Consider the following 24,678-nt stretch of genomic DNA (forward strand, 5'->3'; position numbering starts at 1 on the left):
ATAATAATCATACTATCACAGTATAATAAATAAAAATTCATAAAAAAAAGTTTTGGGAGGAATCCATCTCCCTAATCCCCCCTAATTACACCCCTATGTTGGAACTGTCTTACCATTGTCAAATTATGATCAGTATATCATGTGTATAGGCGTTGTGTAAATATATATGTATGTAAAATTCTATTAAAATTATGTTATCGATTACAAAATCGCGTCCAGCGGAATAACCGGATGTGAACTTCTCATTATGTGCCAATTCCAAGTTTGAGTCATATAAATACTTCTTTACCGTAATCCACTTGAAACGCTTAGTGTCTTTTTCGACCTACAATACGTAATAAACTAATAAATGACACACGGCAGTGGAGGAAATCCATCCGTAGAAAATTATAAACTAATTACTACGTTAGCTATGGATATCATTAGTGAGCGCTGGATACATATTTATACGTCAAATAATCAAAGGTAAATATTTGTCTGTAAGTGATATGTAAAATTATTTTCTGTTCATTTAATATATGTAAAATATATTTACACTTTTGGACTTTTTGCCCGTTATATAATAATAAAATAAAAAATAAAAAAAAGTATCTATATAGTTTTGCTTCACATTTGTACACATTGACTTAATGTAAACATTTTCATCTAATGTCATATTAAATGTTTGTATGTTTTTAATCATAAAATTCTATGATATTAAAATAAATTTTAAATATTTTTATAAAATAACATAAGTCTTAATGTATGAATATAAAAATAAATGTAATTTTACTGTTTATAATTATACGATGGCGAATATATTATTAATTAGTAGATAATAATTTAGTAACCCATTCTACATATTGTTATGTTGACAGTAAATATGTAAAAATAATACCACCTTTCTAATATCTTATTATATGAATACATAAATTGAATAGTATTAAAATGATAGTATTTTAGTGTTATGTAGGTGCTCGTATACTATAATAGTACAGTATACGAGCACATGGTCACGTGGGTAATTTTATGAATGAACACTCGTGTACCGCATTTTAGTGAATGGTGATGACGTATAGAGTTGTGACCGTGAAAGTATATTTATGACGCATGAGTGGCGCTTTGGCTGGTTCATTGAATACGTTATAATAGTAATATGTTTACACTATGGACTGTGATATTTCAAAAATATTACTATTTGATGACGTGTATGATATAATATTCTCTTGAACCACGCGGTATTTATCCGACAACTTAGAATGGTAGGATACGCTTTTGATAAGTATATTTGGACATTTTGTGTTTTTCATGACAACTCGTAATCGTGCTAACCAATGAGTGCAACGATATTGGTCTTCATGAGACAGACAGTTTTTTATTATAAAAAAAATAAAAATGGTAGTTTAAAATACATCTTCATCTTAAAACACAATTGATACATGTTTGATCAATCAAATATCTATGGAGTACGTAAATAAAACATTAATATGTAATTTAAACTTCGAATTTATCAATATTCTTCTAAAGACGAAAAATAAAGCATGTTTTACCCAAACGTACTTCAACATAAATATTTTAGTAAGAATACTTGAGATTTATGAATAATAAAATTTGATTGGTTAATAATAATGTCGGATTAATTATTATCTTAATATATACCAGTGGCGAACGCAGGGGGGGTAAGGGGTTGTAACCCCCGCGAAATTATCTCCGATGTCTAGGTTAAAATTTACAAATTTTACAAGTTTGAAATATGAAGAGCTAGTATTGAATAGTCTATTTTATTATCAATGCTATTATTTAAGTCAAAATATATTAACGATTTGCATAATTTTGTTAATTGTAAAATGTGTTATATTTTTACCTTGACCACCCCACCCCGAAAAAAAATCCTGTGTGCGCCACTGATATATACCGCCAAGTTTACCTATTTATTAAAAGAAAGTGGAGAATGCTTGAATATCGTGTACCACTGTAGAATTATCTATATGTTTTTCGTCATTATGTTGTTTCATGGAGAAATAACTTTTCACGATGATTGTTTCATATAATAATGAGAAAGCCATGCGATTATAATTGTTGGTTTTATTTAATTTTTTGTTTTAGGCAGGTTGGGCAAATCCAGGTAAATTTAGTAGATCATATTAATTTTGTAATACTCAATGTTATTATAATCTAATATCTAGTTATATTAATCCTTTAATTGGATCTCGTGTAATTAGTAGCGTAGATAAGAGGGGGCTTGGGGTTCAAACCTCCCATTGCCAAAATTCCTGCTAGTAAATAAATAGATAATAATAAAAATATTTATTATATAAATATATCCTCCCTCCCTTAATAGTCTACCTACGCTCTTGCGTGTAACCATAACATACAACTACTTTACATAGTAATTATTTGAAGGCGTTTGTACAAATTATAGAAGTTAGCATTAACAAATCGTATCAAGACATTTAAGCGTTGTTTGATAAATAATAATTATTTATCAAAAATATATAATATATAATTATTATAGATTAGGTTGTTTTAATGGACAGTATAGAATAATAAAAAACTGGGTACCTAAACTCGATGAATTAAATTAGATCCTCCCATAATTAAGTATTTGAACCAATGACAGATATTCTTGATCTTGTAGGTTTGGAATCTTAAATGCTCGTATTTAAAAGATTAATTTCAAAATGATATAATCTTTCTCGTTTAATTAATACTGTAAATTCGATAGGAAATCATGCATTTATTTCTACACGTGCAACAAATTATCAAAAAAAATATGTTTTGTAATATTACAAAAATATGTAATCTTACAATACACAGTTAATTTAATTTGGACTAGGCTCATATAGAAGGAGAGGTGGTTGGAGATGTTTAAAAATCCAGGGTTTCAAATGAGAATTTCTAAAGTCTCCGAATAATTTATTATGGCAATAAATATAATATATACGTACAAATAAAGTTAGATAAGGGTGTAGTTTTCAAAATGATTGCAAATTTAATCCATTTTTTCAGTCAACTATAGTTTTTAACATTTTTTTGTTAGGTACATATAGTAAAGTTATTTATTTATATTCTTAATGAAACAATGTTTATTTTTTTTAAACACGTACAATTCGTTTTTAGTGTATAACGGAGGTGGCGAGAAACACTTAGTGAGGAAATAGAGTTCACGCAGTGGCGTATTTTCAATTTTTTCTGGGGGGGGGGGGCCACAGTTTATACATAATTAATATAAACTATACATTATATTGTAATAGTTACGTCCTTATGCAGTTTTTGGAGGAAGTTGAACTAAATATATATTGTAATAATCGTAAAGTATTATGTAATACTATATATATGCACCTATATATTGTATTTAGCATTATATATTATAAAGTATTGTTATAAAATAAATTCCAGTTGTCTCGATTTTTTGGCCAACTCCTCTATCACTTCATCAATAGTAATTTCAATTTCCCTGTGAATGTTTAACATAGCCAATTCTGCAAATATGTAAGAATTGTTGTTAATTTTTTATTTTTTGGAGAGGTTCTGGGGGGGGGTCCAGTACCCCTAGACCCCCTCCCTCTCCCGTAAATACGCCACTGAGCTCACGTATTGATCATTACCGTGATGGTTCGCACGGTAGTATACCTTGTTGGGCCTAATCCAACCGAATGTTAAGCTGCCCGAATTATAATTCTTTAGAAATAAAGGGGAATGGATCGCGAAAAGTAATAATATTGTACATCTACTACGACCTCGATGAGGGCACAACACACGAGGATATGCCGTGTGACTATCGAGTTCATATATCGCGGTACCATGGAGTTTAGTCAGTGATCGGAGTCTCGGAATCGGGATGCGTCATCCGCGCGCCGCTACGACGCGACTGATCTATACACACACACACGCGCGCGCGCGCGCGCGCCCGTACATACACTTAATGCACCACCACATTTTAAGACATGTTATAATGCGCAAAGAAATAGAAAAAAAATCCCGTGATTCAGTTTTCGTTTTCACATCGTCACAATCGTACTAACTGGGTATGTGTTGTAGGCGCGTTAGTCATTTTGCCGCCGCCGTGCGTGTGCAGTGTCGACGTATTGGCGCGATTTCGAAAAACGATAGCCAAAATAATTATAATATCACACGCGTAATGGTCGCATAATTGTATACTGTATCTACTGCATTTTCTATCGTCCGGTTCTTGTACGCGATAAAAATACTGAAGTTCTGCAATAATGTGAAGTTCACCAAAGCGTGACGTATTTCCTTGTTTTCTGCTTTTTTTAGTAGAGTCAACTACTGCTGCAGAGATCGGATATGGTGCGCAACTGCAGTGGGTGATGTCCTCCGATGCTGAGGACGAAGCTTTGACCGAGGATCGAAACGCTTCAGCAGAGGTCGTTTTGCCAAACGGTAAGTTCAACTGTGGGGTTTTTTTTTATTAAACCACAGCTGCCCGAAACCCTCGAAATCCCAAATAGTATCACTCGTGATTTCCGCCAAGCTAAGTTCTTGCAATATCATGGGGTCCTCTCATGGGCGGGGATGAGGGGATAAAGTATTCCTTTATCATTTTTAATTAACATTTTTTTAATCTTCCGCTCGTTCTGTCTCTGATCAGGTGATAATATCTCTTCTTAAAAAGTTGGGAATTCAAAATGGATGATTAACAGACTCCATACAATTGATTGTTCGTACCGTATAGGTAGATCTGATATTTTGTTGTTATAAGTTGTTGACTGTTGTTGCTATATTATACCGCTACTTAGTAAGTATTATACTAACTAACGGCAATATTTCAATAAAATAATTATATTTATACTGTATACAACATTGCAAACGACAAAGTAAAAATAATGTTTGATGAAACCTCGATGGATGAGAAAAATAGTGCGTTTGATAATAATAAACATAAGTATCGTGTCAGTGTCTTCCAAGTTATATTTGATACAACATCTACTTAAATGAATTATAGGTTTAATGACTCGAATGACATCAAGCAATATTCATCATACTTGGATCCAAGGCGATTTAAAAGTAATGATAAAGGTATAAGTATTTTTTGGAAAAAATAATTTGTATTGAACGTGAGAGTTTGATTGATCAGTTAAAATTATTTGCATCAACATATTAATATATTTCAAATAACACATTGTATTTGTCAAATAACAAAACTAACTAAAATAGATTCAAATTCTGATTTTGAAACTGGTAATGATGAAACAATAATATATCGTGCTATTGGTCAAAACTCAAAAATATATTCCATGTGCTCTAAAATTCTTGAAGTATTTTAATTTACTTAGCAATTCCTAATTAAAATTTGTACATAGCTTATGAAACATTATTAAAAGAGTCTTTCTCACCCATGTTTCATATAAAGGTTTTTTCTCGAAGTTTAAAATTATTAAAACTCGACTCCGATCTCTTATCGGTCAAGACTTATTGGAATTTTTCATCTTACGGAATTCTGAGGCCAATATTATTTTCTAGTGGAATTATGAAAATATTTTTGACAAACTTGCAAATACATCAAGTGAAATGAAACGATTATTGTTTTAAAATATTAAAATTAAAAAGTTTTTAGAATTGTTAAATTATTATTTGTTATTTGTGATTTAACAAGTAGGTTTATAGAAATATATCATTATTTTCTTATTATGTAAAATATACCTCGTATGTAGAATAGTTTTGTTAGTATTCATTGGTGCGACTACGATTACAATTTTAGGAGCTAACATATTTATTTGTTTGATTTATCCCACCCTCCTACGGGAATTGACTTATTGCTATTTTTTTTAAAAAATGAGGTCCAAAGCGCCCCCCTCCCCTAATTGCACCTATGTTAGTATTAGTATCAATATTATATAATGTTAATAAATAACTAATAATTTAGTTAATGGTAACACCCGTTACCATTAACATGTCCGACCCTGAGTATTGAAAATTCAATCTATTATAATAACTGTAACTCAAAAGTAATAAAATAAAATAAACAAGTACTTAAGACCGAATATAAAACGGTTTGTAAATGTTATTTATTATGGTTTGTTTAGTTTAATTTCAAAATATTATTACTTATAACGTATTATTGTACTATTTCCAGAGTTTTAAATTGAATGGCTTAAGATTGCATATAACCTAGCATACAATATTCAATTTCAATACACAAAATCTTCAAATTTTGTCATACTAAGTATAAATTGTTGCACGTAGCACAAATATTGTCATCATTTTAAAGATTTCTTTTTTTAATAGAATAAAAATGAAGTTTTTATTTTCTATCTGTGTTCAATTTCCGATTTCGATAATTATTATGTGAAACTTTCTGTATAAAAATAAGGGGAAATAAAATATAATAGATTATACAACCGATATATTTTCGCTTTGTATGGAACCTAAAAGGAAAACATTTTAATAAAATTGAGATCTTATTTTGGTTTTTATAACAATTTATTCCAGAATCATAAAAAAATAAGTTAGATTTATATTTTTCCTTTATCAACCGATCAACTTAAACAATTTTGTAATTGTAAATAATCAAAGGATTATCAAAATCAAAATTATTTTTGTTAAAAATGTTGTCAATATTAATATTGATAAAATAACTTATTAACTTCCTAAAATATAATCAAAATTTGTATCATTTTTAAGGAATCCTTACTTAAATATTATGTATTACATATAATTTATTGTACTATATAGATCCTATGGTCTGGAATAGCCAACAAATAGCTGCCTGGTTAAAATGGTGCGGGGAACAATTCGAATTGTTGCCTTTTCCCAGAGCGGAAGATTTTCCAAAAACTGGCCATGAACTTTGTTCGTTAGATAGAACTGAGTTTGACCGTCGATCACGAAATAGGCGTTCGGGTCGGTTGTTATTGCAATATTTGTTGTTACGCCGAGAGCCTATCACTGGAAATCCAGTTAGTCCCAGCCTTACAACACCAGAAAACGGTAAGTTAATATAGCTATAAATAATTTATGTAATTGTTATACATTAATTATATTAATACTAATATTAATAATTATAATAAATTATTATATTATTTATTTATATAATTATTATATGTATGTACCTACGCATAATGATTATAATTGAAGTACATTATTGATAATAATTACCGAAGACCCCTTAATCGCATGTTTTTTGTATCTAACTTAAATGTTTTTTAACTTTTCATGAATAAATTATATTTATTTCTTAGATCTTAGTTTAACAAAAAAAAAATTTAAAATAATATTATTATTCCAAAATTCGTTTCGGAACTGATGAAAATATTAAAGTTTTACCATAAATGTTGTAGTTTTAGATTGTAGCTCTAGTGAGGAGTATATTATTCTCGAAAGGAAGTATCAAGAAGTGTTTTGAAGGAAGTATAACTACAAGAAATATTACATAATATATGCTGTACTTACCTATATATAGTAAATTTACATTTTTAATCATATGTATACTAGTTAGACTGAGTACAATTATTTTTACTATCTATCTAAAAATCGATTCAATTTATCCTAATACGAAATCATTCATTTTTCTACTAACAGTTTAAAAAGTTTAATTTTTATTAAACTCTTACTTAATTCAAATTCTTGTATATCATTTGCAAAATTAATTAATTACTTATAAATTTAACATTGATCAACCTCGTGTTTCTTTTCTGATGAGTTTCAAATTAATAATCATAGAATTTTATCCTTATGCTTTTTTTCTTTATAAAATGTCATCGTTGTTGACAAGCTTAGTAGAAATAGGGATAAAAATCCCGCAGGGTCTAGAGCGTAATATATCACGGAGAGACACAGGTAATCCCCTTTAGGGTATGTGCTGTCGCTTAACCTCGGCCGTTATTGCTTCTCGACATTTGACTTTTAGATTACTAGCTTTTTTATCCTCGTACCTCTTCCTGATTTTATTATTGTAAGGATCTCCAAGACAGCAAGACATGATTTATGCAATAGCCACCCTAAAATAAAAGAACACTGCTACGGAATCGTTTATTTTTCATTTCTTTAGTCTTGGATATAATGAATAACGAATATATAAAGCTTCGATAAAACCGTATTTTATATGGTGGATGTAATTTGGTAAATTTATTTTTCTACAAAAATAAAACAACTTTAAATACATGAATATTGGAATGTAAAATTGCGTGATATTCTTTTACAATGAATATAAAACGGTTTTGTATTCATTTTTGGACCTATAATTTTGTGTTTTTTTTTTGTATGGGTATTTATAGACGATATGGATTTACACTTAATAGTATTGAAAAATAGAAACTCAGTACAAATATTCTTTAAACGATGTGCATCATTATTTTTTTACAGTTACATTTTGTTGAATTAATTTTTCAACTTTGTCTATAAATGTCGATCATTTTTATTTTATACTTTATTTGAATGTAAAGTTGTAGGTACCTAATATAAGTTAGTATACCTTTATCTGTACTGTTTCGTTTGATTCATAGGTAAATTCATGACTCATCATTATATGATTTATTTTTAGATTATGAAAATTATATTAAATTTCAAATTCTTACCGAATTGTTAGTATTATTCCTACAACCATCTTTATAATTCAATTTCAAATTAATTAACTATGAAAACTAATTTACAAAATATTGCGTTTTATTAATTTATGGTGTGATATTTATAGTCGTGTGCAAACCTCTTTTTCAGGGTATGCAATAGGCTTCCACTGCCTACCCCCTCCCTAAAACTGAAAGTTAATTTAAGCATTCGAAATTCTGATCTTAATAACTATTTAATTTAAAATTTTAATTTTTTTCCCCCTAAAAATGTGACTGAATAGCCATTTCTCAATCGTTATAACTGTCTTCATAATTAAAATTTAAAATAAATTACGAAAAAAAAAATTAAATACATAACACTTGAAATGGTTTGAGTAATACGTTTAAATAGGGTAAATAAATAAAAACGTAATTATATACTTAAATAAAAAACAAAATAAATTTGATAAATAATCAAAATTAATCATAAAACAATTCTGCGTACAGTTAAGTTATTAAATCACCAATAATGTTTTCGAGATTTTAATTTATAGCCATTTCTTTTTCTGTAGTTGATAGCTATTTAATCTCGCTTGAATTGTTGTACTTCTTAATTTCATTAACACATTAAATCGTTATTATAGCATATGATTTGTGTTTTAAAAATAAATTAAACTGTCTGGGATTGAATAAAAAAATATAATTAAAATCATAATGTAATGCGATATCACATAATATGCATAAGACCAAATAGGTATGTCATGATTATTATTTATTTTTTGTAATTTTAGAAAGAAGGCTCTATGTTTAGGGTATGCAGTGGGATACCCCTATGCACGCCAATGGTGATGTTTGTGTTTTATCTTGTGGTTCTAGGGTTTATATTGAAGTTTTCATGTTTGATGTTATATTATAAAGTACTATTGCAGTTATAGTTTAATATGTATAAAATATATATCAACAATTTTAAATTTAAAAAGTCAAGTTATAAAAAGCTAAAGAGTAATATTAAATACAGACCAATGATTTATTACTTTTTGTTAATTAGTTATAGAACGTCATACTTTTGGTAACTTTATTACATAAACACATGGATTTTAAGTTAAATATGACATTTGTTAAAAGCGATGAAAATACAAAAGAAAGAATAAAAATAAATGGCTTAGTAAGGAAGGAAGGAATAAAAGTATAAAAAATATAAAAAGGATTGCATAAGGATTTGTTGTGTAGCAATATTTTTCATTGAAAGGCCGTGGAATAGGCTCGCGTTTTTTTTTTTTTTTTTTCTGTAGAATTGCTAGAAGTAATAATATTGATAAAGCCGAATCGAACTAAATTTTAATATTGTAAAATGTTTCTTGTAAAGTATGGTATAAAATACCTCACTTATAAAATTTGTAATTTGTATTCGTTCTGTAGATAATATCAGTAATAATATATAAGTATAGTTTCATTTTCATTAAACTATACTTATGCACTTTTAAAATTAAGTTATAAAAACAGTGGATAATAACTCAAATTCGTATTGATTAGAAACTATACTTACTATATATATATATATATATATATATATATATATATACTTTACGATTATGACTTTGCAATTTTATTGCATTTATAAAGTGGTTGGTTTAAAAAAAATTGGCATATAAAGTAATTTACTGTTGATGACTCGTAAACCTGACATAGAGATAAAAAAATGGCCCACTGTTGAAAATGCCAAATAAATTAGAAGACAATTGACTCATTTAAGATATTAAAAAGTTATTATTTATGATATAGAACTGATATATAAATCATCTTACGAATTTTATCTTAAACTTTTAAACACTATTTTGGTTGAAAGGTTAATGTTAGTATTATTCGTCTTTTTATTGTATAGTAAATCTGCTATTAAACATCATTATTTATTTCTTACAATGTATAAATAGGTATGCAATAATATATTCAATTATACTTTTGATGGTTATAAATTTTGTTAAGTATATGCAATTAGTGACGTTGAAATGAAATTGAGTTTTGTGTATAGAAGTAGAGTATTTTTATTATTAGATGTATTTTATAAGTTACACGTTACTGTGTGTGTGTCATGTAGGTACGAAAAAACTGAATTTGAAAATAGACTTAAAACCATCATGAAGTCTTCTTGATGACAACGTTACCACAATTTAATTTTTTTTCTTCGATTTCTAAAAAAAACGAATATTTAGGTCAATTTCGAAATTGTTGACTATATTTTTGTAGTCTTTTCTGAGGGATGAGATTGGGAGCGTATGCAATTTGATCCTGAATACGTTTCGAAACGAACACAAATATTGTTTTGATATTCCTCATCGCATCACTACTCTACTGTGTATAGAATTCCGGACAAAGAGTATGCGCTTAAAGAACTGTGTATTGCGCATAACGATAGACGTAGAGACAACGAATAACGGTGTATACACATATCTAATCCCCTAAAATAATGAAAGCGCACTGCCGGCCGCTTTAATATAACAAGCGGCGATGAAGTTTTGCGTAATATGTAAAGCTTCGGAGACGAAAAGACGCGCGTTGCCGTCGAGCGTCGTCCCGCTGTAACTACAATATAAAGCGGCGAAAACGCGATCGTTTAATAACATCAGATGATATATATATATACAGACCACCTCCCCGCGCGTTGCAGTAGTTGGCTGTCATTACGCTGTTATAACTATTATTACCATTATTATTATTTCAACCCCTCGAACAGTTCGTGCGCCGGCGCAATAAAGACGTATATGTATTATATAAATCAAATTATAATATAAGCGCATCTTCTGTATACATAATATATGTATAGTCTATGTATACGTTACGTCCGTATAAATATATATATATATATATATGTACACATTATATATTATTTACGCTATAAATATACGTGTTCTATATCATACACGACGTAATATCATAGCGCATTGTGCGTGCGACACGAGGGCGCGATTCGAGAGCCAATCAAAGCAGGGCGGCTCGGCGACGACGGCGTTGTAATCCGCTCCCGCGGTAAAGAATTCGCATGAAGATGCATTTATCGCTGCCCCGATTGGGCCCACCCGTTGCGGACGTGTGCCCGATCGTCGTCGTCGTTATTATACCTACACGCACTGTGTACAGTATATTATTAAATTCCTATTGTCTATATATGTATAATATACATTGTATATTGTTACATAAGCATAATATTAAGTAGTAAAATTGCGCTAGAAATTTTATGTGATAATCAATTGTTCTGTAAAATATTTAAATAAAAATAGAATTAAAGTGAATACGTAATGAGTTATTGGAACTGGTTATTCTTATTGAGCATCATCTACGTTTAAAAATTGAATAGTTTGTTCGCCAATGGATACATGTATTAGGTACCTATACATATTTTAAGATTGTTTTCAAGATGATTCTTTAATATCTGTTTCGTGCCATATGCAAAAAAAAAAAAAAATCTGTTTCGTGATGAAATTATAACTCATCACTATCCGAATTTCATTGTGGGTTTTTTCGAAATCACTTGTCATTTAACGTTAAGTATTGAAAAGTTTGATTAAAGTACGACGGTTGACATGTGTTAATATACGATATATTTATATCTTTAGAAGAATAAAATTTTTTCGCATTATTTTTTTTATTAAATTAATACTGTTAAACGGATTTTAATTGTATATATTATTTTAAATTTATTCTTTGATCGTTAACAATAACATTCGGATTTATTAATAGAAATATTTTATGAAATTAACTTCGTATGTTATTATGTACATTTAAGTAGGTAGCATTAAACTACAAAGGAAGGGTTTATAAAAGGGTGTCTAAATGGTTGAATATAAACTATATATATATACTATGGACTTCCTGTTATCGATGTTCAATGGATTAAATGAAACTGTTTGATTCGTATTAGTTTGGAGAAAGTGAGCAGGCGTAGAAAGTTTTGAGTTAAATTCAGGTTTATGACAATATCTCTCTATCGGGCTCAATATAACGCCGTTGATTATATCCACGCGTATACAATAAACATTAGAAACGTATCTACACGCTAAAAATACTATCCTAGAGTAGTGGACGTCGGAGACTGCAGTATAGATCGGTAGTGTAGTGAAAATGAAAAAAGACATGGAAAAAAGGACTACGGTCAACACCCCAGAGACACGATAATAGTTTTAACCCCTACGCACCACCGGATAACATCGGTCCTTTTGTTAAAAATAACCTCTTTTAATCAAAGCCCCTTCCAATTTCACTTTGCCCATTCAATCCAACACTATATATAAACCACGTCACACCAAAGCGTTCTCGGAAACTCAAAATAATGATAGAAAAAGAAAGAGAGAGAGAGAGAGAGAGAGAGAGAGAGAAATGTCAAATAGATCAGTTACCATATTTCAAAACATATTTTTAATATTTCAGCTTTAATTTTTATCTAAGTTCAAATAAAACTTTAAATCTTATTTTATTATCCTCAGAATTTTTTGTTTGAATAATGATATGTTTATTGTGTTGATTAAATTAATACTAATTTCAGTTTATTACCATTATAGCTTTTCTGATGTATTAGATCGTAGGTGTTATAAGAATAACTTATTTTTAATTAAGTACTTTTGATCACATAAATGTTGTAAAAATAATTCGTCAATTCTTACAGTTTTCAGTTTTAATTGTACGACAAGAAAATATAACTGTAAATTGAAACATAGTAGTCACTGATGTTTAAAATTAATAACATACTCGTAAACTGACTAATAACATAAATCGAAAATGTAAAAGAAGTAACACTAATTTATTTTAGTTAAATTGAAAAATTATTATTCTTGAACCTATTATAAATAAATAATGAATCTATTATATAGTTTAATAAGAATAATATTTAAATATATTTAAAAATGTTATTAATTGTATATAATACAATTTGTATAAACAATATTTTTAGTGATGACTAAGGGACCAACATATACATAAGGGTGGTATTTTTAAGTATAAATATTTTTATCTTTATTATAAATTATGATTCATGATAATATTATATTTAAAAAAATTAAGAATCTTTTTTAAATAATAAGAACATTTACTAGAATTATAAATTTTAGGTGACCGAAAGACTTTCAAAATGGTTAATGCTTGTTCTGTAGCTTTTGAATTGTCAGTTCAAATAATAAAGTATTTCGCATAAATGATACAATTAATAAATAAGAATATACGAATATCTATCATAAATAAAAATAAAACAGTGTTTATTTTTTTATTTTTATGTATATTAAAATTTAAATATCCTTTTTAAAGTATATATTTATCAACATGTTGATTTTTCGAAGTTTCAATCAAAACAAAAATAAAATCTCTTTGTTATTTTACTACATAATCGAGGTAGGTATAAAAAAATATTTAACTTTTCAAAAGTATTTTTATTCACATTAATTATTTAGGAAAATTAATTATAATTAATTATAAGGAGAAATTACTTTCGATGTTTTGTTGTTAATCTTGAAAACATTTTTTTAATAATATTAATCACAGAAAATTTGTTTTGTTTTTTTGACTGTATTAATTTATTTATGTTTACCTGATTACAGAAAAACTGAGTATTGTCCCACTCCGTCACAGACATAGACTCAAAAATCATAAAATTAGATTACGAATATTTAATACCATGATACTATCTTATCACCAGAAAAATAAATAAAATTTATAACTCATCGGCTAAACATCTCTGAGGATGTTTCGTAATTTTGCTACTCTGAAGTAATTGCGTTGAAAAATGAAGTAGAGGACTTTCAATGTCTTATATATGTTGGTTTGTTGGTAAAGGGGAGGGAACAATCATCCCAATCGCCCTCTCTTTCTGGATTCAAATTTGCATATAGGTACTTACTCTATTTTAAGTGACTGTCAAAATACATTTAATATCATTTTACATATAGGTATATTTTTTACTCTTCAGCATAGATTACCCAAACGATATTTAATATATGAAATATTATAAGTTAGTAGTAAGATTATGTTGTTACCTTCAGTATAATGTATATACAAAAACTGTCTATTAAAAAAAAAAGTTTGGGCTGATATTTGTCGGGATATTTGAGTATTAATATAATTATTTTATTACAGCAGCCGTTAAATGCATTAAGGAGAAAAAAAAGTTTGAAAATAGATGGTATTGAATACTAAAGTTTTTTAAAAGCACATGCATCAGGAAATTTTGGTCTGTATACAACACATACACATTTTTTGGTGTTATGAATTGTTTCTTTTTCTGTCGTTCTTCATAACTTCATCGTTGAAATCACATGTTCATTTCCCTCATTGCTAAATCATTCTCTCGTAGATAGGATGGCCTGTCGCGATATCCCTATGGAAATTACTACATATATTTAAATTTTTTTTTTTCATTTTTTGTTTTAGTATAGTAGAATAAAATTTGGTCAAATATTTAATTAAATTTCATTTTTTTAACCAACTGGGTAAAATTACTTTTGAAATTTTCATTTCCATAAAATTACATGTCATTCTTTGGAATAAAATTTTTAAAGTATTGCATTTGAAAATCGAATAATTGGTATTAAAGTTTTAACAAGTGTAAGTTGTTAATAGGAAGTTTTAACTGTATATTTGGTAGTTTTTGTAATAAAATTGTATACAATTTATATCTATGGTTGTATTAAACGTTATATGCTATTAATAAATAACGACTCTATTGTAAATTTCGTTGGAAAGTTAATTTAATTTCCATAACAACTTTTTATTTTTATTTTTTTATTGAAAGACATTTACAAATTGTATAATACATAACAATAATATGATAAAAATTAATATAATTGTCTTGAGTAAGAACCCATACATTAGCAACACCCTCATAATTCCTTAACAACTTGTGCCAAAGAATTGCATATTTTGTAGAAATGAATATATGAAAAGTTATTTATTCCAGACGGTTAAGGGATGAAAATACAGATTTAACTATAAGTGAAATTTGACTAAGTGTAACTCTTGAAACTGTATACAAAGCAGTGGAGAGAGAAACCCGGGCCCGGGTGGTATATCTTAATTTTTTCTGTAGTGTTCATTAAATTTTTATCATTAATTGTGTTTAATTTTTAATAATTTTTAGTCCCTTATTTCCGGGCCCTCTCAAATATTCAGGGCCCGGGGGGATCATCGCGTTTCCACCTCTTCTCGTCAGGCTTGGTTGTACCTATAATACCAAAGCAAAAAAATTAATATCTACGAAGATATTTCCATTGTGATATGGCTGTGGACTATCCTGTATTATATATATTTATACTTGGGCACTCACACGAACCTGTTCAGTGGGGCTCATTATATTTTCGAAGAAATAAACAACAATAACAATAACAATATATAAATGTATTTACGTATATAAATGCATAGTTGACTGAATGCTATTTACATCGAGCACGGTCTGATGTATACCTGTATTTCCGGACGTTCCGGTGTTCGAAATCGCGCGCATGGGTGTGGCTTATCGAACGCGGAGAGGGCGTGTAGAAAAATGGTGTTTCCGGCCTATCGCTAAGCGGGTAAGACCGCTGCCGAGTCGGGGAGGTGTGTGTAGGCGTGAGGGTTGAGGGGCGGCACTACCCCGCGCGGAGGAAAATCGCCGAAAACCGTTTACCGCAGTCGCTGTGATGCTTACGACCCGCACGCACTGATACACCGTAACGTAACGTCTCGTTCGATACACATGCACGCCGCCAAACACTGTTTCTTAACGGGTCGAACGGTTTTTTTTCCCGACGTGTACGTATCGATAAAACCATAACGGCGACAAGGGTACACGCACTCACACACACATCAAGCACGTATTTTGGTATCGCAGTCCGCATGTCCATCGCGACGTGATCGGCGTGCGACCGCGGCCGGAAATAGATGTGGCAACTGTCGGCTTGCGATCGTCATGATCTCAGGAGGCATTTGCAGATGGCCACCGCCCTCAATCGGGCCAAGCCTTTCGGTCATTCGGCTCAATTTTTCTACAACGGTTTGTACCGACAAAAGTCAACTGCGATTACACTGTTTTGCAGTCATTGCGATATATCATTCACGTATCGGTAGTTTCGAATAGGGCTCGAGTAAAAAATTAGAAGAGAAAAAAAATGATAGTTTTCTTGTAACGACATAGTTTTAAATTTTCACATGTAATGCGTGTGTTGAATATGTATCTAATTGCATTTTAATACAGTTGTTTCATAACTGCGACGTGTATAAGTAGTATTTTGAAAAAACAACAACTCGATAATAACAATTATGAATTTTTAGTTACAATTACAAAGGTACCTTTTACGTAAAAGGACCAATTTTATTCTTAATAATACTGCTTTCGCTGAAAATAGCTTAAAATTCAAAATCATCCTATCCGAGAGTTGAAAAATATTACAAAATTATATAAATTTGACGATAACCATATTAACTAATGTTATAAGAATTGTGTAAATATTTTCTAAGAAGTATATGGTTAATTTTTTATTTGTCAATCGAGAAAGGATTAAGAGTGAGAATGATAATAATCACTGGGACTTTAAATGTCCATTCTAAATCTTAATCCTTCACCGCTATGGTAAGTAATATGGTATACTGAACGTTTGTACAATTTTATTCACTTTTTCTAGTAAGATTTTTGTGTTGTCTAATGAATTAAAGATATTTGTACCTTAATTTTAACTCCACTAATTTAACAATTAATTTTGTAGATTTATTAGCATTGTTCTTGAGTATTTTGTCCCATTGTAAAAGTCAATTAGAATTCTATGTTTAATATGTACTGTTTGATAAGATACAGAATTTCATTGGAGTATTACACCTGTAGGACTGAATTAATATTATATTTACAATGATAAATTTTCGGCTTTCCTAGGATAATATTTTTAAAATATTATTACGGAAGTAAATATAATTTTGTTAACAAAACCAGGTAATATAATTGAATTTAAATAAGTAAATTTAAAAACATTAATTTGATTATTATTTTATACCGTCCCTTCATGCTTATAAGAATCTTAAAGATTATCGTTATACCTATTAATTCCGTAGGCCACTAGACATAGATTTTATGATTATATATTTATATTATAATAGTTAAAATATAAATTATTTCAAATTTAAGCTGTCAACGATTGCAATGGCAATCTCTTAGTTAATAACCAGTAACATTTTGTTATATTCGAAATTAATACTAATTTAGATAATAAAAATTAAAAAAAAAAAAACTCATTAATATTAATTCAATATAGGTTTGACTCGAATTGTACTAAAATAGTTTTCATAGAATTCTACATACTTTTTCAGTTTTTAAAAGTTGGATCTAAACCATTATTTTTGATATACAAATAAAATATAAGCACACTAGAGATTTTTTTTTGTATACTTACCTAATATATATATTTAATAAATAAACATGTATAATATGAATACATTTAATCATTAAAAGTTTTAAGAACTAGTGAAATTAATATAAGAAAAAACATTTATTACACGTTAAGATTTAAAGACAATTATTTTCAAATTAGATGTAAGCACCAGCTAGAAAAATGTTAAGAGTTGATCGATTTTATTTTATGTTATCAATTGATTTTTTATATGTTTCTAACGTTCAGGTCAGTGTCGATATTATAAAGATAAATTTAAGTTGAACTTATAGAAATAATATCAGAATCTTGTATATTACAAATTACTGATATAAAATAAATATAGTAACTGCTATTATGGAAATAATGTATAGTTTATAATTCTGTAGTTATTATTATATTTAGTTTAATTTAATTTAAGTTCAATAGTTTAATTTATTACCAGATGAATATTTAAAGTTATTTTATTCAAAATTTAAGACATCATATTCGAAAGAATTTGTTAATATATGTGTATTCGGTGGTTATCTTATTTAATCGAGTTTCAAACTTCATGCTGATAAATTATTTTCATTTATCTTTTTCCATATACGTATGTTTTTAATATTTTTATCTTTTAAATAATTACTTCACAAGCGCAATAAAGTACAATGTATAAATTATACTTATATAAATTCAATTACGTTTTTTTTTAATTTAGACGCTCCCTAAAGATCAACCCTCTAAAATGAAAAGACCTATGTTCAGATTTTGCTAATAAGGATTACCCGCTAGGGTTTGGGAGTACTCCCTGTGGCGTTGTTTATACATGTGTAGAATATATTTGTGTATATTATTAAAAGTACTATATTTAGATGTATATCTTATTCAATAAAACTCTTCGACAAAAACATTGTATGTACAACAAACTTTCTTTATAATAAAATAAATCCAGATTTATGTATTTTAAAAATTTTTGTTGATATTTATTCACAGATCCGTATGAAGTGGTCAACGCGGCCAGCAGCAGGCTTGTAGCTCAAGCAGCCGCTGGATCAGGTCAAATACAACTATGGCAGTTTCTGTTGGAGCTACTAGCCGACTCTAATAATGTCGGGTGTATTTGCTGGGACGGTCCTGGAGGTGAATTCAAGCTAATTGACCCAGATGAGGTGGCCAGACGTTGGGGCGAACGTAAATCTAAGCCTAATATGAACTATGATAAGCTCAGTAGAGCTCTCAGGTATTCATATATCTATATTACTCGTTATAATATTTTTTTTACATAATGTGAATTAGTATTCAATATGACGTAGGGAGGTATAAATATTTTACTTTAAAAATGTTAGAATTATAATGTTGAAATAGTTGAATTATAATTTTTGTTTGTAAAGGTATCCTTTCCACCCACCAATACTTTATAGATTTCGTTACGTTATAGGTTTATATTTTCATAAAATAATCTCTTGATGTAATTTTAAGAATCGAGTCTTCAATAATAATTTGTGTCCTACGGTTTTTTGTTTTTTTGAGTTGCATTAGAGAGGGAAGGGCAGACATAAATGCCAATTGTATTTGATTGTTTCTAAACATTTACTAAACTTTTACTTTTACTCTGCTCTATAAATAATATTTACCTCACATTTAGTGTATATTAACAATTAAATAATCAATTGAAAGCAATGGTATTTTCAGTGAATTAAATATTGTAGTTTTTTTATTCTTGGATAGCTTAACGATATTCTATATTTATAAGCTGTAACAATATTACGTACGTGGGTTTATTTTCACTAAAGTTACATGCATGCAACTTTTTGTAGGTATAATTAATAATTTATGCAAGCCGCGTGTAATTAATTAATACTGATATTCTCGTAATTGTGTACTTATATCTTTAAGCAAACATTGTGCACTTATAAGGTTCCTGTATAGGTATACCAATTAAGATTGTGATTCTTTTGAAACGGCGAACACTCGCAAACGGTTTTTAAATGCACTTCCCATGGGCCACGGTAAACTAAATTTCTACCACGAGTGGTATCACGTGGCTTTTCATATTGCTGCGACAATAATAATATAATTAGCAATAGTCTTTGAATGGCTTGAATACATTTGCCCACGTATACGGTTTCTCTTACAACATAATATTCCTATTTAACGAACCACCATCGATAGTTAAAGATATGAATTAGACTGCACACAAATGCATATTGTAACCCTGGAAACTTGTCCGTATATTTCACAATCATTTTACGATCATTTATCGTACGTAGTCAAACGACAAACAACGAAAACATTAAGTTTTTAATTCTTCAAAGTTTTCAGAATTTCATCTTAATAATAAATAATTTTGCAAAATGTGAAAAATAACGAAATATGTATAAATAAATTATCGTGACCTATTAAAGTTTATATTAAAAATGTTAATCATTAAAAGGAACAAAGTGAATGATGAAATAAACACTATAATTTTTAATAAGTTATAACTGTTTTTTAAATTAACTAAAGTTAAAATCTAATACTTAATTATTGTTAACTAAAATTGGTTAATTTTATATTTTATATTCGTACTTTTGTATTTAATTTATTTAATCAACCGTATAAAATGTGTTAAAAAACTATTTATGTGAATCAGCTACAATTTCTCCTAAGTATGTATATATATACTTTATTATTTACTTTCAAAACGGTAGACAAAAGAGTATAATTTAAAAAATTAAACTATTTATCAATGTATAGATGTATTAATGTATTTTATGCTCGATATGTACGAATATGACAATAGTCTAAGCTTAAATTTAAGAAAATATAGCCATAAAATACGGTATTATGGAAAAATATAATAATACAAGTGTGTCGATAGATATGTGTGAAAATATTAGACAATTACCAACATTTTCAAAACATTACTACATGCCTAAGGAGTTTGTCAAATGATAGAAAACTTGAAATGTTTAGCACATTTTGTCATTTAAGCAATAATAGCTATTTCTTACGGGCTCTAAATAAATTATGATTATTTATCTACATACATTATGTTTTATGTAGTTTGTAGAAATATAAACCATAGTAGTATCTAGATTATACTTTAAAATAATTATGTGCAACGCATCGCATGCATAAAATAACCGTATCCGAAATATGTTCGACGCGACAATGGTATAACCGTTACATAAGAATTACGATAAGTACATCCACACATTATTTGATTGCTACGGTACTGATTATATGATACGTGAAGTGATATTAGTCTTGAAAATGTTTTTCTCACATTGGCCCCTCGCTCTCCACTCTCTCAGTACAGGTTAGGTTCCTACAATAACCACAATAAATTGTATAATGGCTGAGGGCGTATACATATAGTATACTAGCTATAGTTATATATAAAAAAAAATTTTCAAATATACAAGCACTTATTTACTTAAAAAACTCTAAAATAATCTTTTAAAATGTTTTTTTTTGAAATTGATATAAAACAATATTAATTATTTGAAAAAAATGTAACCTTTTCATTACCAATAAACGAATAACAGCTTTGTTAATACGATAGCAACACCACGACAGGGAAGGAGGTTGCTTCAAATGGTAGAATAACTTATTTAATTTTGATAAGTATTTCAAAAATAACATTTAAAAGTTGATGAACAAGAATTTTTTTACAAAAAACGTTAAAAAAAGCTCCAAAATGAAAAATATACTCGTATTTTCAAAAATATCTAAGTACACAAAATAATGAAACATATTATTATAGATTCGACTTTATCGTACAACATAAAACGTATTTTTTTCTTATCTATTCTTATAGGATGCTACACAAAACAAATGTATGTACATATATAATGACTTACGTAATAATAATTATATTGTGTCACAATAACATTGTGGTATATACTAGGGATGGGCAAAAAACATCGATGTTTAGGTTCGAAAAGTTCAAATTTTTTTTTGTTTGTATTATTTTAGTATGGAGTATACAAAAATCGTCATACAGTAGATATACACTATACAGTTATAATCGGGACTAGTAAGTTCATGCATTAAAAAACGCATAAATAAGCATGCAATAATGCACTAACATTTGATCAAATATCAAATATGCATTAAAAATCCTTAACTATGCACGAAAAAAAACGTTTAAGGATTTTTTAAAATAATAAGAATTGTCCATTTATATTTTTACTAGTTATTTTTTTTCTTCGGTTACATTAAATTATAATTAATGAACACACGTTGCGACGAAAATAGATAGATTGCAATGGCACGCCAATAAGAGGAGAGTAGTAGTGGTGCGCAATAACATTGTTTTCGTGGTACTGCTTTTAACTTAAAAAATTTAATGTCATTAAAAAATAAAAATATTGATGAAATACTAAGATTTTATAAACAAGTTCGGAAAAGTAAATAAGAATGAATTTAAACATTTATTAATCTAATTTTTTTTTTGACTTCTACAAAAAACGATTTCGCTGAATTTACATAAAACAATATGCCCTAATAACTCAAAAAAAATTAACTATATGCCAAATATGCCAATAATACGCACATAACATGCAAAAACATGCTTTATTAAACTATATTTTTATTACCGTTATGAAACGGATTTTGATCTCAATTAACATATTTTCCGATGTAGCAAAGAAAACATGCAAATGCATGAACTTACGAGGCCTGATTATAAGTATTTAATATGTTTTTAAAAAATATAAGTTAAACAATAGTATTTTAACTCTTAAATTTATTATTTAATCAAGAAAATAGTACACTGTATAGATAATAAGGTGTGCAACAGATGGCAGCTCTAGAGGGAAAACATTTTTTTTTTAAGTTTTTAATCTTCTATGTTCTTAAACGTCGATAGTTTTTCACCGATACATCGAACACATTGATATTTTAAAAATCAGTGTATCGATACATCGAATATCGATGTTCAAACAATTTTGCCCATCCCTAGGGTATACTATTATTGTAATTGTGTGCAGGTACTACTACGACAAGAACATCATGACGAAGGTGCATGGCAAACGGTATGCGTACAAGTTCGACTTCCACGGGCTGATGACCGCGTGCCACCAAAACCAACCGCAGATACCGCCGCAGCCACCGACGCCATCGTCCGTGGCCGGCCCGCCGTTGCCGTCTACGTCCGAGTTCGGCGGCTTATATGGCCAGCAACACGCGTCCTCGTCACCCGTGGCAGGCACGTCATCAGCCGCGCTGTTTCCGACCACCCCGTCCTACTGGTCCACGTCCGGGCTGCCCGCCCTGTATCAGCATCCGGCCGCCGGTCCACGGTACCCGCCATGACACTGCACTACGTAATGCGTTGCCCCCATCCCGTGCCCGTCACAGTGTGTTCATCGTCGTCCGAGTGATCCGTTCCGGAACGACATTACCGACAGCGACAACAACCACAACAATAACAACAACAACAACAATAACGACGACAACAATAACAGTCCACTGCGATATCCGTACAGTAATATGTCTCCCTCCGTGTATGGTATTACATTGTTTTCGTTTTAGTTCAATAGAAATTGCAGCAGGTCACGTTAAACACTCGTAAATCATATTTACATTTTCATTATTTAATCGGCTATTGCAAAGAAAAATGTCTATGAAATTACAAAACATAGCCATTCATTGGTATGTACATCTATAGGAAAGTTTGAACCGTACTAAATCTACTATCGCAGCAAGAACGACGATTATTGAAAAGAATATCTAATTTATACTAATTTACAAATTAGCCAATACATTTTATGGATACGAGTACTCTTCCTATAAACTAATATAATATGGATCATTATGAAATCGTTTATTCGATTTTCAATCGCGATACTTATTATATACTATACTTAATGTGATACGACATATTGTACCAAAGAATGGTGGTTTTATTACATTTTTATAGAAATTAGAATCTCAAAAGTTACTTTCCCTAGCTGGTCAAGGGGGATGGAAAAATAGATTTCGCTGTAAGTGTTTCTTTTTACTCAACAGTATTAAAACCAAAAAAATTCTATGGCTATGATTTATTTACGCTTGGTAATGGGTTATCTTAATGACGGTGTCACCTAGAAATAGAACTAATAACTATTTAGGTTCCTTGAGGTATACTTTTCAAATATTTACTTATGTTTTTTTTTTTTTTTTTTAATGGATTGCATTTCATCAATTACATCGATAAAAATAACAATATGCTGTCTTAAAATACATGATTTAATACGCAAAAAGTAATCTACTGTTAAAATATTTAAAATTAACCCAATTTTAAAATGTCTTAAATAAATACTGTAATTATAAAGTCATATTTTTTACATTAAAATTGTTTTTAACTATTTAAGAATTTAAAAATTTAAGTGAACTTAAGACATTTCTTTTATTTCCTTAGAATATTTAATTCCGAATTTATTTTTTTTACGATCCCTAGATACTCTGTAATTATTATGGATAATGAAAAAAATTTATATATATCACAAAAAAAAATATTTTATAATATTATTATTAATGAATCTTCTGAATTTTCGTTTCATTGCCCAAAACCGAAAGTTTAAAAATATTAAATTCTTTCTGCGGAGTAGAATAATAGGTTCACATACCTATAAGAAAAGTGATCATCCGTAGAGGTACATTTTTCTTAATCTATTACTTGGTGACTACCATATGCATCAATAAAACCAACATACAGGTGTATGTAGGTTTTTTGGTTATAAGATAATATGCTGAAACATGGACGAAATATTTTGGCTTATAATTTCTAGATGAATCAAAATATCTTTTACCTTATCATTATCGTTCATAATATTATTTATTTGTTGTTAAATTATTTTTAAAAAATTGGT

At 28.9% G+C, this 24,678-nt stretch overlaps 1 protein-coding gene across 1 annotated transcript; it reads left to right on the forward strand.

Moving 5' to 3' along the window:
- The first annotated feature begins 414 nt into the window (after positions 1-414).
- Positions 415-24,097, forward strand: LOC112684515 (ETS domain-containing transcription factor ets-5-like). The gene is made up of 5 exons (XM_025556068.1): positions 415-465; positions 4,258-4,383; positions 6,676-6,930; positions 18,833-19,079; positions 22,816-24,097. Exons 2-5 carry the CDS (start codon positions 4,311-4,313, stop codon positions 23,138-23,140), a joined length of 900 nt encoding a protein of 299 aa, XP_025411853.1. The 5' UTR covers positions 415-465; positions 4,258-4,310; the 3' UTR covers positions 23,141-24,097.
- The last annotated feature ends 581 nt before the right edge of the window (positions 24,098-24,678 follow it).

This window comes from Sipha flava, unplaced genomic scaffold, assembly GCF_003268045.1.
Source record: "Sipha flava isolate LNK unplaced genomic scaffold, YSA_version1 250_pilon_pilon, whole genome shotgun sequence".
In the NCBI taxonomy this organism is placed as follows: Eukaryota; Metazoa; Arthropoda; class Insecta; order Hemiptera; family Aphididae; genus Sipha; species Sipha flava.